Here is a 17959-nt window from a genome sequence, read left to right as displayed (position 1 = left end):
TCTTTAGGCACTTCATCCATAGCTTCGACATCCTGTCTGACTAGAAGGAGGAGGAGAAGGATTAGATGAATAATCCAGAACAGAGTGTTGTAATTCGAGTGGGCGATTTGAAGTTTTCAAATTGAATTCCAAAACTCGCATGCATCAGATAACTGTGGGATGTGCTTGCCTTGTTCAAGTTTTCCCGGAAAATTAGGAAAAGCGTGAAAAGCTTGTTGAAGCTGAGGAGGAGGAGCAGGTGGAGGAAGAGGATGAGGAGAAGGAGAAGTAAGAGGTGAAGGAGAAAGAGGTAGAAGAGGAGAAGAAGAAATGTGTGGGTTGATATGTGAGTATATTGATGATGAATGAAAAGATTTGAAGAGTTTTTGTTTGAACTACTCTTGGAAATGAAAGTGTTACTATCCTTGTCTATCATTCCACAGAGCAGATAGCGAATGTATCAAATCATAGTGTTGTGTATCAAGTTGAGATGATACTGTATCATATTGTGTTGATTCGGTATCATGTTGTGGTTGTTCTTGTTCTATAGTGAGGTCCACGTTATAATAGCAGTATTTGATTAACATTGGTGTTGCTATCATTGTCTATCATTCCACAAAGCAGATAGCGAATGTATCAAATCATAGTGTTGTGTATCAAGTTGAGATGATACTGCATCATATTGTGTTGATACTGTATCATGTTGTGGTTGTTCCACTAGAAGGAGGAGAAGAAAGAGTTGTAGTTGGAAGACGTGGAGGAAGTGAAGGAGGATGAGAAGGAGTAGGAGGAGAAGGAGTAAAAGGAGGAGGAGGATGAGGAGTAGGAGGAGAGGGAGGAGGAGGAGCAGAGGAAGGGTGGTTGAAAGAAAGCTTATCCACTTGTACGGCCAACTCAAATGGAAAAGCAGAGTGGGAAAATTAGAAAATCCCTCACCCGGTCGGGGAAAACCATCCAGTCGTCCGGAAAACTGTCCAAATTATTTTCGCGCCTTTTTGACTTGTGCATGTCGATTTTCCCGCGCGAAATACCAGGATTCGGATTGGAGCGAATGTCTGACCAGTTGCTTCGCTGATGATGGAAATTCTGTGTTTGGATTTCGGAGCGGATTTTTGTTTTTGTTTGTTTTTTTGTCTGTTTTTAGTGTGAGGTGAAAAAAAGAATGAGAGAGAGAGAGAGAGAAAGAGAGAAGAGAGAGAGAGAGAGAGAGAGAGCGAGAGAGAGAGAGAGAGAGAGAGGCGAGAGAGAGAGAGAGCGAGGAGAGAGAGAGAGAGAGAGAGAGAGAGAGAGAGAGAGAGAGGAGAGAGATCGAGAGAGAGAGAGAGAGAGAAAATTTAAAGCGGAGTATGAGTTACTCATGAATCATATAATTATTTGTATGTTAATCAAGATGTGTTCGAAAAAACTTGATATCCATAAATTAATTTCAGAAAAAACATTGGTTTTGCTATTCTTGTCTATCATTCCACAAGCAGAGTTAATGTAAAAAATCATAGTGGTGTGTATCAAGTTAAGATAATACTGTATCATATTGTGTTGATACTGTATCATGGCTTGTTCTATAGTGAGTCCACGTTATAATGGCAGTATTTGATTAACATTGGTGTTGCTATCTTTGTCCGTCATTTCACTAAGCAGATAGCAAATGTACCAAATCATAGTGTTGTGTATCAAGTTGAGATGATACTGTATCATATTGTGTTGATACTGTATCATGTTGTGGTTGTTCTTGTTCTATAGTGATGTCGACGTTATAATGGCCGTGTTTGATTAGCAATGTTAAAGCTATCCTTGTTTATCATTCAACAAAGCAGATAGACCTATCTCTTTCTTGCTTTGCTCTGTATCCAGATCGTCTCTCAAAAACGTAGAATTGATTATTAATTAACAAAATATTCTATCTTGATCATTGAAATTCATTAGGGGATTATTGAAAAATATGATTAAATGTTATTGATCATTTCAAATGAGAGTGAACAGTTAATATTACATCAATAAACCTGTACCAGCTACCGTTTATAGAAGGCATTGACAAGACAGAGGATCGGCAATGTTGTTCTGCTATCTTTGTCCACTGCCATTATAACGTGGACCTCATTATATCTCTCCATATTCGTTTCCTTATCATTGTATTTTCCTTTCTTTTCTTAGTCATCACTTGTGTATTATTCTTCTACTTCCTTTTTCCAATTCTGTCCTCTCTCTTCTCTTCCTAATCCCCTTCCTCATCCTCTTTTGGTAGAGAGTTAGTGGGAAGGATATATTGAATATTGTTTCCGAAGAATGGACATTGATATGTCCAAAGCTCCGCCAATTTATGTAGATGCATTACAATATTATCTATAGTTATTACAATAGTATATTTCGCACCTAGAGCAGAAAATGAGATTTTTTCGGCTCGAAATCGGTTTCCGTAGGCCGAGGACTAGAAAAGATTGAGAGCCGGAAAAACATCTTTGCCCGTGGTGCGAACGCTATTTTTCGCCACACTACAGGTATTGCTGACAAAATAAATAAAGAATACTTGTTATCGTACCTATCTCTTGATTCTAGTGGTAGAAGATTTGCAGTCAGGATTACAGATTCTTTCAAAATTTCACTTGGAATATCAGGGGGGTCGTCATCTTCAAGCATTTTTGAAAATTTGGAATGCGCTAATCAACAATAAATAATTGAATGAAAATGGTTGCGAAGCGAATGCTGAATTAGTTTGATTTGAAACTCGAACTGAAATCATGGCGACTTTGTTGAAGAAAGTGGACACTCGCCCAATCAAGTGGATGACCTATTAACTACGGACTTCCGTGTTAGGGGCTAGAAAGAGTACGTTTTTCGGTCTAGGCCGGAAAGAAACCCTTTTCTGACGTCAGACAAGAGTCGTCTGCAAACAAGGTCTTTCAGATCTACGTAGGGACTGGAAAACAGCTGCTTTCTGTGCAGTGTGGCGAGAATTGCTTTTTCATATCATATACAGTTCAATAATTATTTCTTTAGTCTATATTATGTAAATTCATCTATAATTTCGCTGTATTGTTAGCTATTTTATATAAGTGTATAAGCCAGTATATATTGTAATCTACATAAATAAAGTACTCAATCAATCAATCTCCACCATCTACTCCTACTCCTCCACCTCCTCCACTCACTACTTCTCCTCCTCCTCATCTCCAACCCCCTCCTTCTCCTTCAGCTACTTCTCCTTATTCCTTATCTTCCAGCTCCTCCTCCTTCTTCTCCAGCTCCTACTCCTTCTCTTCAACCTCCTTCTGCTTTTCATCCTTATTCTCCTCCCGCTCCTACTCCTTCTCTTCAACCTCCTTCTCCTTCTCTTCCAGCTCCTCCTCCTTCTTCTCCTACTCCCTCTCCTTCTCTTCCACCTCCTCCCTCTTCTCATCCTCATACTCCTCCAGCTCCTTCTCCTACTCTTCCAGCTCCTCATCCTTCATCTCCAGCTCCTTCTACTTCTCCTTTAACTTCTCCACCTTCTTCTCCAACTCCTTCTCCTTCTTTTCGACCTCCTTCTCCCTCTTATCCTCATTCTCCTCCAGCTCCTTCTCATTTTCTTCCACCTCCTCCTCTTCCCCCACCTCCTCCTTCTCCTCTTCCTCCCTCTCCTCCAGCTCCTCCTCCACCTACTCCTCTTCTCCTCCTCACTCTCAACCCAATCAATAACAGTTAACACACCTATGTTTATTGAAACTCTCAAAACTCGCTGCAGTTTCAGTCAGGAACTAATTCTCCGACCAATTTGAACTCCGTGATTTGAATTATTCGAAACTCGCTGCACCAATCAGCGACACGCATTTCCAACTGTCAAAAGTTTCGGGGACCAATCCGAAGGGCGACGTTCATTTTCAAACTTTTGATTTTCGAAATTCCCGCGTTAGCTGAATTTTGGGGCGAAGTTTTCAATTATTATTGTTGTATAGGAGTTTTTGGGTTGATTTGGTAGAGGCGGTGACATGTTGTGAGGAGGAGGATGAAAGGAAACGAAGGAGAAGAAGTAGGAGAAGGGAAGAAGGAGAAGAAGAAGAAGAAGGAGAAGGAAAAGAAGGAGAAAAGGAAACGAAGGAGAAGAAGTAGGAGAAAGAGAAGAAAGAGAAGAAGAAAAAGAAGGAGGAGGAGGAGGAGAGAAAGGAGAGAAAGAAGAGAAAAGAGAAGAAGGAGAAGAAGGAGAAGAAGGAGAAAAAAATAAGAAAGAGGAGAAGGGGAACAGGAGAAGGAGGAAAAGATGGAGAAAAAGGAGCGGAAGGAGATGAAGGGGAGGAAAGGGTGGGAAAAGAAGGAAGAGGTGGTGGAGGATGATAAGAAGAAGGATGAAAAGAAGAAGAAGAAGAGGAAGAGGAAGAAGAAGAAGGAGAATGAGTAAGAGGACAGGAATATTAAAATATAAAGAGAATATCAAAAAGGTGGAGAACTAACCTTGGAAAGAAAAGAAAGATAAGGTGAGGAAGAAATAGAAAAAGGCGAAAGACGACGACGAAGAAGAAGAAGAAGAAGAATGAGAAGAAAGAGATGGAGGAAAAGGAGAAGAAAGAGGAGGATAGAGAGAAGGAGAAGAAGAAGAAGGCGTAAGATAACAGAAATGTTCAAAATATAAAGAGAATATCAAAAAGGTGAAAAATTAACCTCGGAGAGATAAGGTGGATAATTTGAGAAGGTGATAGGAAAAGGCGAAAGACAACAAAGAAGAAGGAGATAAGGGAGAAGAAAGAGATTGAGGAAAAGGAGAAGAAGAAGGATGATGAAGAGAAGGAGAATAAGGAGAAAGAGTGAGATAACAGGAATATTTAGGATATGAAGAGAATATCAAAAAGGTGAGAAAAATAACCTTGGAAAGAAAAGAATGATAAGGTGAGGAAGAAATAGAAAAAGGCGAAAGACGACGACGGAGAAGGAGAAGAAGAAGAAGAGAATGGAGGAGAAAGAGATGGAGGAAAAGGTTAAGAACAAGGAGAAAGAGTAAGATAACAGGAATATTTAGGATATGAAGAGAATATCAAAAAGTGAAAAAACTAACTTTGGAGAGTAATGAAGGATGAGGTGAGGAAGAGATAGAAAAAGGCGAAAGACGACGAAGAAAAGGAAGAAGAAGAAGGAAGAGAACAAGAAGAATGAGGATGAAGAAGATGAGAAAGAAGAAGATGAGGAAGAAGAAGAAGAAGAAGAAGAAGAAGAAGAAGAAGTTTGAGTCATCCGAGATAGGTGAATTGATTCAGACATGTTAGACAGGCAGGTTGCAAATGGAATCTGACATACGAAGTTTTGCCCTACAGGTTTATAAAGTGACAGAATAAAGGGAGAATGGGGATAGAGTGGAGTGAAAGAGGAGACAGAGGACAAGGAAGAAGAAGAAAAGCAATGGGGGAAGAAGAGGATGGAGAGTGGAGATTGATGGAGAGGGTGTAGAGGAGGAGAAGAAGAGGAGGAGAAGAAGATTTAGTGAGAGAGAAGTTTTGTTTCATGGAGAGTGGAGAGCAACATAATTGAGAGATCACAAGAATTGGGAGGAAAGGATGAAGATTGATTGATTGATTGAGTACTTTATTTATGTAGATTACAATATATACTGGCTATACACTTATATACAATAGCTTACAATACAGCAAAATTATAGATGAATTTACATAATATAGACTAAGGAAGTAATTATTGAACTGTATATGATATGAAAAAAGCAATTTGTGATTACTATAGATAATATTGTAATGCATGTACATAAATTGGCGGAGCTTTGGACATATCAATGTCCATTCTTCGGAAACAATATTCAATATATCCTCGCCACTAACTCTCTACAAAAACAATAATTAAATTAATTCAACTAAGATGGAAGAGAATGAGGAAAAGAGTTGATGATAAGTTCTGCTAGATATAACCATAGAGAAACAATAGCGTAAGTAGATATGCCATGGTATAGGGCGTTTATGTCGCAACTTTTACTGTTATCTCGAGCCGATTACTGTCGATTATTGTCAATTTTTACTGTTTTGTTTGGGTGAGAGTGAATGAACGGCACAATATGAGAGACTACCAGCGTCACACAGCTGCATGGGAAAGAACTATGTGAATATCGGCTTGAGATAACAGTAAAAGTTGCGACATAAACGCCCTATACCATGGCATATCTACTTATGGTTTTGTTTCTCTATGATATAACTGAGATTAACTATGTAAAGAATGGGAGAAGAAAGAGATGAAGGAGAAGATGAATGAAAAGAGAAAATGGGTGTGAAGTAGGACCGGGTCGAGGGAGCAGACAACGATAATGAGGGTGAGAAGGAGTAGGAGGAAGAGAAGGATGAGGAGGAGGAGGAGAAGGAAGAAGTGATTTGACGTGTGGAATTGGCTTCATTAGTGAGTTGCTCCTGTGTAGGAAAGTTACGAGACTTGTTAGTGATAGGTGATTGTCAGGAGGAGGAGGAGGAGGAAGAAGAAGAGGTGGAGGAGGAGGAGGAGGAGGAGGAGGAGAAGGAGGAGGAAGAGGTGGACAAGGAGGAGGAGGAGGTGAGGGAGGGGGATTTATTGATTGATTGAGTACTTCATTAATGTAGATTACAATATATACTGGCTTATACACTTATATACAATAGCTTACAATACAGCAACATTATAGATGAATTTACATAATATAGACTAAGATAATAATTATTGAACTGTATATGATATGAGGGGGAGGAGGAGGAGGAGAAGGAGGTGAAGGAGGACGATGAGGAGCAAAAGGAGTAGATGTGGAAGTTATAGAACAAAGAAAGAGCAGATGATGGTGGAGAGGATGATAATGATAATGAAGAGGAGGAATGAAGTGGATGAAAATGTTCAAAAATGAGAAAATTGTATAAAAAAACACAGTATTTGGAGAGAGAAGAAGATAAAGAGGATTTAGATTAAGTAAAAGAGGTTGAAATAGGAGAAGAGGAAGTAGAAGAGGTTGAAATTGGAGAAGAAGAAGAGGAAGTGGAAGAGGACGGAATAGGAGAAGAGGAAAAGAAGAAGGAGGAGGAGAAGAAGAAGAAGAAGAAGAAGAAGAAGAAGAAGAAGAAGAAAAGAAGAAGAAGAAGAAGAAGAAGAAAAATAAGGTTGAAAGTAAGTGGTATGAGGAGGAGAAAAGAGCCTATCGCAGAGTATTTGAGGAGACAAACAGCTTTGAGCTGAATCAGCCAGATGTCATTTCCAGTCATCGCTGGATCTGTCTATTGACGAGTGAGAGAGACATAGATAGGGAGAAAGAGAGTGTGAGTGAGAGAGAGTGAGAACAGAGAAGAAGAAGAGAATTGGGAAGAATTTTGTAAAGGAAGAGAAAGCGAAAGTGGAATCATGTTCGATATAGAGTACAATAGAGTGAGAGAGAATGAAGATTGAGTAAAAAAAAATAATTAAGGAGAGAATAATAATTATGAGTGATCGAAAAAAAATGTCTAGAATAAGAAAGGTGATGATATTACAAAAAAGAATGTTTTCTCACTCTCACACATTACTACAAATGATATCATCTCAATTTGATACAAAACACCATAATTTGATATAAAAATTGAAAACTTTGAATGAATTCTCCAAACCATGGAATATCACCACACATGATACAGTATCAACACAATATGATACAGTACCATCACTACTTGATACACAACATCATAATTTGATAGAAAACTTCCAAATTTCGAATATATTCTACAAACCATGACATATCTGCTTATGCTATTACCATAAATGATACAGTATCACCACACATGATACAATATCAACACAATATGATACAATATCATGTCAACTTGAAACACAACACCATAATTTGATAGAAAACTTCCAAACTTTGAATTTATTCTACAAACCATTGCTTATCTTCTTATGTTACCTTCTTACTAAGATTATAAATTAAGCATACAAATGAATAAATGGATGAATAAGGATACAGTATCACCATACATGATACAGCATCATCACAATATGATACAATATCATCTTAACTCGATACACAACACAATAATTTGATACAAAATTCCAAACTTTGAATAAATTCTACAAACTATGGCATGTCTTCTTCTGCTATCACCATAAATGATACAGTATCACTACACATGATACAGTATCACCAAAATATGATACAGTATCATCAAAATATGGTTCAATATCATCTCAACTTGATACACAACACAATATTTTGATAGAAAACTTCCAAACTTTGAATGAATTCTACAAACCATGGCATATCTTCTTATGCTACCTTCTTCCTAGTATTATAAATTGAGCATACAAATGAATAAATGTATGAAAAATGATACAGTATCACAACACATGATACAGTATCAACACAATTTGATACAATATCATCTCAACTTGATACACAACACCATAATTTGATACAAAACTTCCAAACTTTGAATGAATTCTCCAAGCTATTGCATATCTTCTTATGCTTCCATCAAAAATAATACAGTATCACCACACATGATACAGAATCATCACAATATGGTACAGTATCAACACAATATGATACAGTACCATCTCAAATTGATACACAAACCAATAATTTGGTAGAAAACTTCCAAATTTTGAATGAATTCTACAAACCATGGCATAGATTCTTATGCTACGTTCTCCTAAGATTATATATTAAGCATACAAATGAATAAATGTTTAAAAAATGATACAGTATCACCACAATATGATACAGTATCATGTCAACTTGATACACAACACCATAATTTGATAGAAAACTTCCAAACTTTGAATGAATTCCACAAACCATGGCATATCTTCTTATGCTATCACCATAAATGTTACATTATTACCACATATGATACAGTATCACCAAAATACAGGATCAACACAATATGATACAGTATCATGTCAACTTGATACACAACACCATAATTTGATACAAAACTTCCAAACTTGGAATGCATTCTCCAAACTATTGCATATCTTCTTATGCTTCAATCAGAAATGATACAGTATCACCACACATGATACAGCATCATCACAATATGTTACAGTCTCATCAAAATATGATACAATATCATATAAACTTGATACCCAGCATCATAATTTCATAGAAAACTTCCAAACTTTGAATGAATCTACAAACTATGGCAAATCTTACTATGCTATCACCAAAATATGACACAGTATCACCAAAATATGATACAGTATCAACACAATATGATACAGTATCATATGAACTTGATACACAACACCATAATTTGATACAAAACTTCCAAACTTGGAATGAATTCTCCAAACTATTGCATTTCTTCTTTTGCTTTCACCATAAATGATACATTATCACCACACATTATACAATATCATCACAATATGATACAGTATCACCGCAATATGATATACTGTATCATGTCTTCTTGATACACAACACAATAATTCGATACAAACTTTCAAACTTTGAAAGAATTTCACAAACCATGGCATATCTTCTTATGCTACCTTCCTCCTAAGATTATAAATCGAATAATACAAATGAATAAATGGATGAATAATGGATACATGGATAATACAAATGAATAAATGGATGAATAATGAATACATGGATAATACAAATGAATAAATAATTGAATACGAATGAATAAATAAATGAATAAAAAAGACACTGACCGAAAGATCTCCTCCAAAGAAGGGATGTATAACGAAAGTCTCGTTGCCAACGTGGATGACTCCTGACACCCCGTTGCATGTGTGGAAGGCAGCTGATGCACCAGGGTAATCTTTCACCGTCCCGTGGTAATAACAGTGCTCTATCTCCTACAAAAACAGAGACAAAAATAGTCAAAATTAGTCAAATTTGTATTTTTTATTCATTCATGTACAACCAATAATTCACAAATTATATTTATCTAGTATTACCTGAGATACAAGTAATAGTATTATACAAAGTGAGTCATATGTATAGGAACCCTTCAATAAGTTTGAGACTGTTTTAGATATAATCATAGAGAAACAATAGCGTAAGTGAATATTCCATGGTATAGGGCGTTTATGTCGCAACTTTTACTGTTATCTCAAGCCGATTACTGTCGATGTTTACTGTTTTGACCGGGTAAGAGTGTATGAACGGCACAATATGAGAGACTACGAGCGTCATAAAGCTTCACAGGAGAGAACTACGTGGACTATCAGCTTGAGATAAGAGTAAAAGTTGCGACATAAACGCCATATACCATGGGATATCTACTTATGCTATTGTTTCTCTATGCTTTTATACAGAGTGAGTGAGTCATATGTATGGGAACCCTTCAATAAGTTGGAGACTGCTGTAGATATAATACTGTTACTTTCAGGATGAGTTATTGGCTAAATACTCCACATTTTGACGTACAACAAAATTTCAACCCCTCATAAGGGGTGACTTAGGGGTTGTAACTTGAATATTTCAAATGTGAACACCCATTGTGTGGTACATCATTTTAAAACAAGAAAGATGGCATCAATAAAAATGTCCTATGATAAATGTATCCAAAATGGCAGCTGATTCAAGTTTTGGTTTTCAAGAAAATGAGGGGTTGAAATTCAAATATTTTAAATGTAAACACAAATGTGTTTCTTTTCTGGCTCAAAATTTTGCAAAATTACTCAAAAATTCCCCAATTTGTAGAGATTTGAGTAAAATATTTTTGTTTATGATCAGTTTTTAAATATCAAAATTCAAAATTTCCAGTTTAGTCATTAGTTTCGGAGTGGAAATTGGACTTTTTGAAGTGAAAGTGAAATCTTAACCTTATTCTTTTTTGAGACTTTTATTTGTAAAAAATTGGGAAAAGACAGTTTTGGGCTATGCCTGTTGTCTTCTCCCAATCATATTATATTTATTATAATTATGATTGTAATTGTCAATGAAATGAATGAATAAATAAATAAATAAATAAATGAATAAATAAATGAATGAGTGAATAATGAATAAATAAATAAATAAATTGTGTGATACTTGAACTTCATGAGAAAATCATAACTGGATCAGGATTTCATGAAGATTGAAGGTTGAGAAAAGAGAGGAAGCAAAACATAGGAAGAGAGGAGAAAGAGGAGAAGAAGGAGGAAGAAGAAGGAGGAGGAGGAGGAGAAGCAGAAGGAGGAGGAGGAAGAGTAGGAGGAGGAGATAAGTGAGTGGGATGTGTTCGATAAGGCGACACAAAGAAATGCTTGAGTGACGACTAGGTTGAACTCTCTCCTCTTTTCATGAATATTTTATTTCTCAGTAAGAATACACAGTGAAAGCAGAAGAAGAAGAAGAAGAAGAAGGTGGAGGAGAAGAGGGAAGAGGAGGAGGGGGAGGAGAAGGAGCAAGAAAAGCGACAACAGCTCAACAGAGTCTCAGAGTCTCAAAAGCTCTTCACAAAACAGACGTTAAAGATTTCCAGTAAATCCCTTTTCTCCCCTCCTCCTTCTTCTCCATCCCCTCCTCCTCTTCTCTCTTCACCACTTCCTCTCTCTTCTTCTACTCATCCTTCATCTTGTTCTTCTTCCTCTTCCTCTCGCTCTATCATTTCACCGCCTCCTATATCATCTTAGTAAAACATATTCAATATTTTTTCTGCACTCCTCTAGTCCTCTAAAATCTTAGTTATTTTATAAACTAAATTTTAAAAAATTCCTCTAAATTTTAGTTATGAAAGGATTTTGGTTTTCTGTCTTTCCCATCTCCTACTTCTTCTCTTCTACTCCTCCTTTCCATTCGTTCTTCTCTTTTTCTTCTTCCTCTTTCCTTCTTCTCTCTCTCCCATGCTGCTGCTGCTGCTCCTCCTCCTCTCTCTTCATCCTCTTCATCTTCTTTCTCTTCTTCTTCTCTTCTTCTTCTTCTCTCCTTCTTCTTCTTCTCCTTCACATTCTTTCCAGCTTTTTCCCACATTCTCTTTTCCCTTCTTCCTCTTATTCTTCTCCTCCTCCTTCCACACCTCCTCCTCTTCATCATTCTCCTCCTCCTAATTCTCTTTCTTCTTGTTCTTCTTCTTCAACATCATCATCACATCTTTTTCTTCTTCAACATCATCATCATAATCTCTCCCTCCTCCTCTTTCTTCTTCTTCTTCTTCTTCTTCTTCTTCTTCTTCCTCTTCTTCTTCTGCTTCTTCTTCTTCTTCTTCTTCTTCTTCTTCTTCTTCTCCTTCACATTCTTTTCAGCTTTTTTTCCACATTCTCTTTCCCCTTCTTCTTCTTATTCTTCTCCTCCTCCTACTACACCTCCTCCTCTTCATCCTTCTCCTCCTCCTACTTCTTCTTCTCCTTCTTCTTCTTCAACATCATCGTCATCTTTTTCTTCTTCTTCTTTTTCTTCTGCTTCTTCTTCTTCTTCTTCTTCTTCTTCTTCTTCTTCTTCTTCTTCTCCACCTTAATCTCCTCCTTCTTTTCTCCCTCCTTCTTCATCACCTCCATTTTGATCTTCGCCAATACTTTTTCTTTCATATTCTTCTCCAAAATCCCATTTTTGTTGATCGATTTTTGGTTTACATTCCCAATTCAATTCTTTCTGGAAATAGAATTTTTAACCAGCTTTTATTTCTTCTGATCTCAGATTGTATTCTGTGTTTCACTCCTGTTTTTGATGATCTGTCTCCGAAAACATTCCCGTATTTTATTCTAGATTTTTCGTATTCATAGCCTCTTTCCACATGAGTATTTTTTCCACCCTATTCTGGAAGAATCAATCCTTAGTTCGTTTCTTCTCAGATACTTGTATATTGAATCTTTTCTGTTGGATTTCTTCATGTTCCATACTTCTGTTGGAGAATGAACAATATTCTATATGGTGAAACTGTTCCCTATTCCTCCTTCTCATTCTCCTCCTCTTCCTCCTATTCCTCTCTCTCCTCCTTCACCTTCTCCTTCTCCTCCTCCTCACCTTCTCCTCCGTCCTCCTCCACCTCAATGCGATGCAATGCGATTTTATTTTTCGTAAAAGTATCGTTTGAAGAAGTATTGGTTGATATTCGGATGAAATGCGCATTGAATTGGGATAATATAATATTGTGTTGTATCTACACTAATCGGCCCACTTACAACTCATAACCCTACAGTATTTGACAAAGTATTGTGTGGAGAATGATTGGTTGATATTTGGATGGAATGCGCATTGAATTGGGATAATATAATATTGTGTTGTATCTACACTAATCGGCCCACTAACAACTCATAACCCTACAGTATTTGACAAAGTATTGTGTGGAGAATGATTGGTTGTTATTTGGATGGAATGCGCATCAAATTGAGATAATATAATAGTGTGTTGTATCTACACTGATTGGCCCACTAACCACTCATAACACTACAGTATTGAAGGAGGTTTATCAAAAGAGCACCTCAATATTCATACTTGGCTGAAGTCGACGAAGAGAGAGTCAATAGAGAAAAATGAGAGAAGAGATAAATAGTAGCGGAGTAGTAAGTGGGAGAAGGAGAAGGAAAATAAGAAGAAGAGGAGAATGAGAAGTAGGAGAAAAATAAGAAGAAGGGAAGGGAGAATAAGAAAAATGAGGAGAAGATGGAGAAATTATGTGGTGAAACACAAACATGTGATGTACCCAACCAACCCTGAAAAATACAAAATGATCTCCATCTGATTCCTTCATATTGCTCCTCTGTCAGCATCTGTTCAGATAGAAAGCATTAAATTCATTGAAGAGATTCTGACAGCTTTGAGTGAATTCACCCCAGCAGAGTATTAGCAATTCAAAAAAGTATCTGAATTTCCGCCCCTCTGCTTCATTCTTCCAGAAGATGGGAGACTTTATTTCGCTGTTAGGCTATGCTATGTTAGACCTCATCGAAATTCATATAAGTACTTGCTACATCTGTGGACCTCTCGGAGGAGGAGGAAAAGGTGGAGGAAAAGGAGGAGGAGAAAAGTGAGAAGGAGGTGGAGGAGGAGAAAGAGGAGGAGGATTGGGATGAAGAGGAGTGAGAGGAATAGATGTGATCACGGTGAATAGAAGAAGACAGTAGGTGTCACACGCATGTTTGTGCTAAATTTCCCGTGTCACTGACGTCATTTTATATCCAATCATCTGTTTTTAACAAATAATTTTCATACATTGCCAATAGGTGTTGAAAACCTCGGTTGGTGGCGATGACACAATCTAGCTGGCTGGCCACTGCACACACATTTCGTGACCCCTACCGTTTTCATCTAAATACTGTTGATGTGATAGTGTAGAATAATGGTGAGGAGGGGAAGGTTTGTGAGGAGGGGATGAGGATGAGGAAGAGCTGGGAAAGGAGATGGTGATGTTGCATGAAGAGGAGCTGGAGGAGAATTATAGGCCTATTCTCAATTCTTCTATGTTCCAGTATGTCTGATTTCCAGTTTATCGAGTACTTGATATTGGAACAATGCTGAGCATGAGTAACCTGCTATAGTGAGGTCCACGTTATAATGACAGTATTTGATCTACTTTGGTTTTGCTATCCTTGTCTATCATTCGACAAAGCCGGTGGTACTATCCTTTTCCAGGTCCACAACGATCACAATTATGTTTTTGACGGTGTAGGAATATAATTTGGTGCAGAGAATTGGCATAGCTGTTCTTCTATCTCTATCCACTGCCATTATAACGTGGACCTCACTATAGAACAGAATACAATTTGGAGCCCACTGAAGCACCTGGTAACATTTTTAACCAACTTCCCAAAACCTCCACATTCTCCAATTTTTTTTCTCAAGGGACCAGTTTGTTTAGAGCCCCAAACCTGCAGATCTCTCGCTAAAACCCGTAGTTTTCCCGCCACAAATAACGGCTGGTCACAGCTGATCGACTTTCGCTTTCCACTGGAAAAGTTTTCGTGGAAAACTGTGATACGGACTTTTGAACACACCTCCTCAATGCTCAACACTTGGAGAGTGAGATAATCTATAGTGAGGTCCACGTTATAATGGCAGTGTTTGATCAACATTGGTGTTGCTATCATTGTCTATCATTCCACAAAACAGATAGCGAATGTATCAAATCATAGTGTGGTGTACCAAGTTGAGATGATACTGTATCATATCGCGTAGATACTGTATCATGTTGTGGTTGTTCTTGTTCTATAGTGAGGTCCACGTTATAATGGCAGTATTTGATTAACATTGGTGTTGCTATCATTGTCTATCATTCCACAAAACAGATAGCGAATGTATCAAATCATAGTGTTGTGTATCAAGTTGGGATGATACTGTATCATATTGTGTTGATACTGTATCATGTAGTGGTTGTTCTTGTTCAATAGTGAGGTCCACGTTATAATGGCAGTATTTGATTAACATTGGTGTTTCTATCCTTGTCTACCATTCCACAAAACAGATAACGAATGTATCAAATCATAGTGTTGTGTATCAAGTTGAGATGAAAATGTATCATATTGTGTTGATAATGTATCATATTGTGGTTGTTCTTGTTCTATAGTGAGGTCCACGTTATAATGGCAGTGTTTGATTAACATTGGTGTTGCTATCCTTGTCTATCATTCCACAAAGCAGATAGCGAATGTATCAAATCATAGTGTTGTGTATCAAGTTGGGATGATACTGTATCATATTGTGTTGATACTGTATCATGTTGTGGTTGTTCTTGTTCTATAGTGAGGTCCACGTTATAATGACAGTATTTGATTGGTGTTCCTATCCTTGTATATCATTCCACAAAGCAGATCGCTCTTTCCTCTTCAGCTCTGCACTGTTCTTCTTATCTACTTCTCTATCTCCTACGTTATACACAACTTTATAATGTTGTCTTTCTTTCTCTTTTCCTACTCCGTTAATACTCCGCCACTTATTCATCACTCTCTCCCAGTCACTCCTCTCTCCTCACTACCCTCCTTCTCTTCCAAAACCTCAATAGAGCTTTCTCAAAGAAACCCTCGGAAAACTTTTGTCGAAGAATTGAACCAAATTTCTGTTTACACTTGGCTAATAAGTATCCAATTTAATATTTCGCTTTGTAATTCAATTCTTAATAGCTTCTCCTCCTCATCATCATCCTCCTCCTCCAGATACTCCTTATTCCATTGTATCACTCGAATCCGGAACGAAATTGAGGAAATTAATAAATCTGTTCCTTGAATGGCGAAAACCCAGATTTACTTTTCAGAATGTCTTTGATCTGTGTTTCAGATTGAGGGCTTTGAAGGATATCAAAGTGTGTTTACCGAGCGGCTTGGTTAATGTATTTTCTTTTTCTTCTTCTTCTTCATCTCTTTCTTCTTCTTCTCATACGTCCTCTTCTTCTCCCTCTTCTTCTTCATCTTCTCCTGCCCCTACTTTCCGCCTTCCTCATCTTTTACTACGCTTTTCTCTGCTTCATGTTCTCCTTCTACTCCTTCTTTCCCTTCTTCTTCTTCTTCTTTTTATTCTTATTTCTTCTTCTTCTCATTTCCCTCCCCTTCTTCTTCCTTCTCCTTCCTCTTCTTCTTCTTCTACTTCTTTCCTCTGCTTCTTCTTTCTACTCATTCTTCTTTCCTCTTCTATTTCCCCGTCTCACTCCTCTTTCACCTCTTAATCCTCATCTTCTTCTACTTCTTCTACTTCTTCTACTTCTTCTTCTTCTTCTTCTTGTGCCCCAACTCACCTTCTTCTTCCTCTTATTCTTCTTGTCATTTCCAAATAATTAGAAAAATATAACTTCTTGCTAAAAAAAATATGATTTATTATTTTAAACTAGGATGAACAGTTAATATTACATCAGTAAACCTGTATAAAAATTATTATTTAACGAAACTCCTAAATAAATGCTGCAAATCACCCCGAAGACTTCTGCTACTGCAGACATTGACAACAGGGTTAACAGCTAGATGGAAATTCAATGAGAACTACTATCCAAAAATTAGTTGCCAGCCCGGGAATCGAACCCAGTACCTCCTAATTGCTAGTCAGGAATGGTTAGCCTTACACCAAACTGACAATCTCTGACAATCTCAGACCAAACTGACAAAATAATCATTGGAATACACTTATTTTGGCGTGACTGAAAAAAAGCTTTGAGCTTCAACCACAAGTTCTTAAAATAAGATATACATTTTCTAATCTAATGACAGCAGTACAATTGATACATCTGTTGATGGATGATAATCTATGGATGTTGAATTTCATCAATAATCAAGTACTTGATGAACAAAATATAGATGCACAGTAAAATAATATAAAAATTGTCAAGTTCCAATAATAAGAAGGGTGTTTAAAAAAGGCCAGTTGTTTCTCTTGTAAATAGCTAAATAGCTAGATATTCAGCTTTTTGGGATATCTACTTACGCTATTGTTTCTCTATGGTAATATCTTATTTGAAATAGGATCCTCAATTAAGCCTACTGTAAAATTATTCTTGTGAAATAAATATCCAGCTATTTTATCAGCTCTATCAATAAATGAATTAATGAGATTAATAGAAAATTGAACTATTTCGGAAAAAAATCTCACCTGTTTGGAAACCTGTTCGGCGCCATTCTGTAGATAATGCTTCTGCATCAAATTTGGAGCCAATAATTGCCTGTAACAGAGGAATAAACGATTTGTTATCAAATTTACATGTATGCTATAATATAATAAAGGGAAGAACTGGCTTATACAGGTAGGGGATAGGAAATTCACGAATGACGCATCATCACGTCTCAACTACTCAACTCATTAACTTCACATTCTGCATAATATAGATTCTTAATTCACCGAGGATGGTTATAGGCCTAATTTGAATTCTCAAAGATTTTGCATAATATAGATTCTTTATTCACCGAGGATGGATGAAGGCTTATTTTCAATCATTCAATATTCCAGTGGGTCAAATTCTCAGTTTGTCAAGTTTAAAAATAGATCCTTGCGGATCACGGGTTTCCTGCTAGTATTAAATTTATATAATAGAGGTGGGAATTGACTAATAACCAGAATATCACTATATTCACAGGATTATATTCCAGTTTTATTCGAAAGAGTGTGTGTGTGAAAGAAGGTATGAGAGAGAATGGAAGAATAGAATAGAATAGAATAGAATAGCTGCCTTTATTTTTACCT

The 17959-nt window shown here is 37.0% G+C and overlaps 1 protein-coding gene across 1 annotated transcript; it reads right to left on the bottom strand.

Moving 5' to 3' along the window:
- Window positions 1-9588: 9588 nt before the first annotated feature.
- On the bottom strand, window positions 9589-17441 carry LOC111057843 (zinc metalloproteinase/disintegrin-like; the record flags this gene model as incomplete). The annotated part of the gene is given in 2 exon segments (XM_039444961.1): window positions 9589-9735; window positions 17372-17441. Coding segments are annotated over 2 exon segments (195 nt in total), but the record flags the coding sequence as incomplete, so codon positions are not given.
- Window positions 17442-17959: the final 518 nt, after the last annotated feature.

The sequence above is a fragment of the Nilaparvata lugens genome, unplaced genomic scaffold (genome assembly GCF_014356525.2).
Source record: "Nilaparvata lugens isolate BPH unplaced genomic scaffold, ASM1435652v1 scaffold5843, whole genome shotgun sequence".
In the NCBI taxonomy this organism is placed as follows: Eukaryota; Metazoa; Arthropoda; class Insecta; order Hemiptera; family Delphacidae; genus Nilaparvata; species Nilaparvata lugens.
The sequence above is the reverse complement of the archived record's forward strand: the minus strand, read 5'-3'. Positions and strand labels throughout refer to the sequence as shown.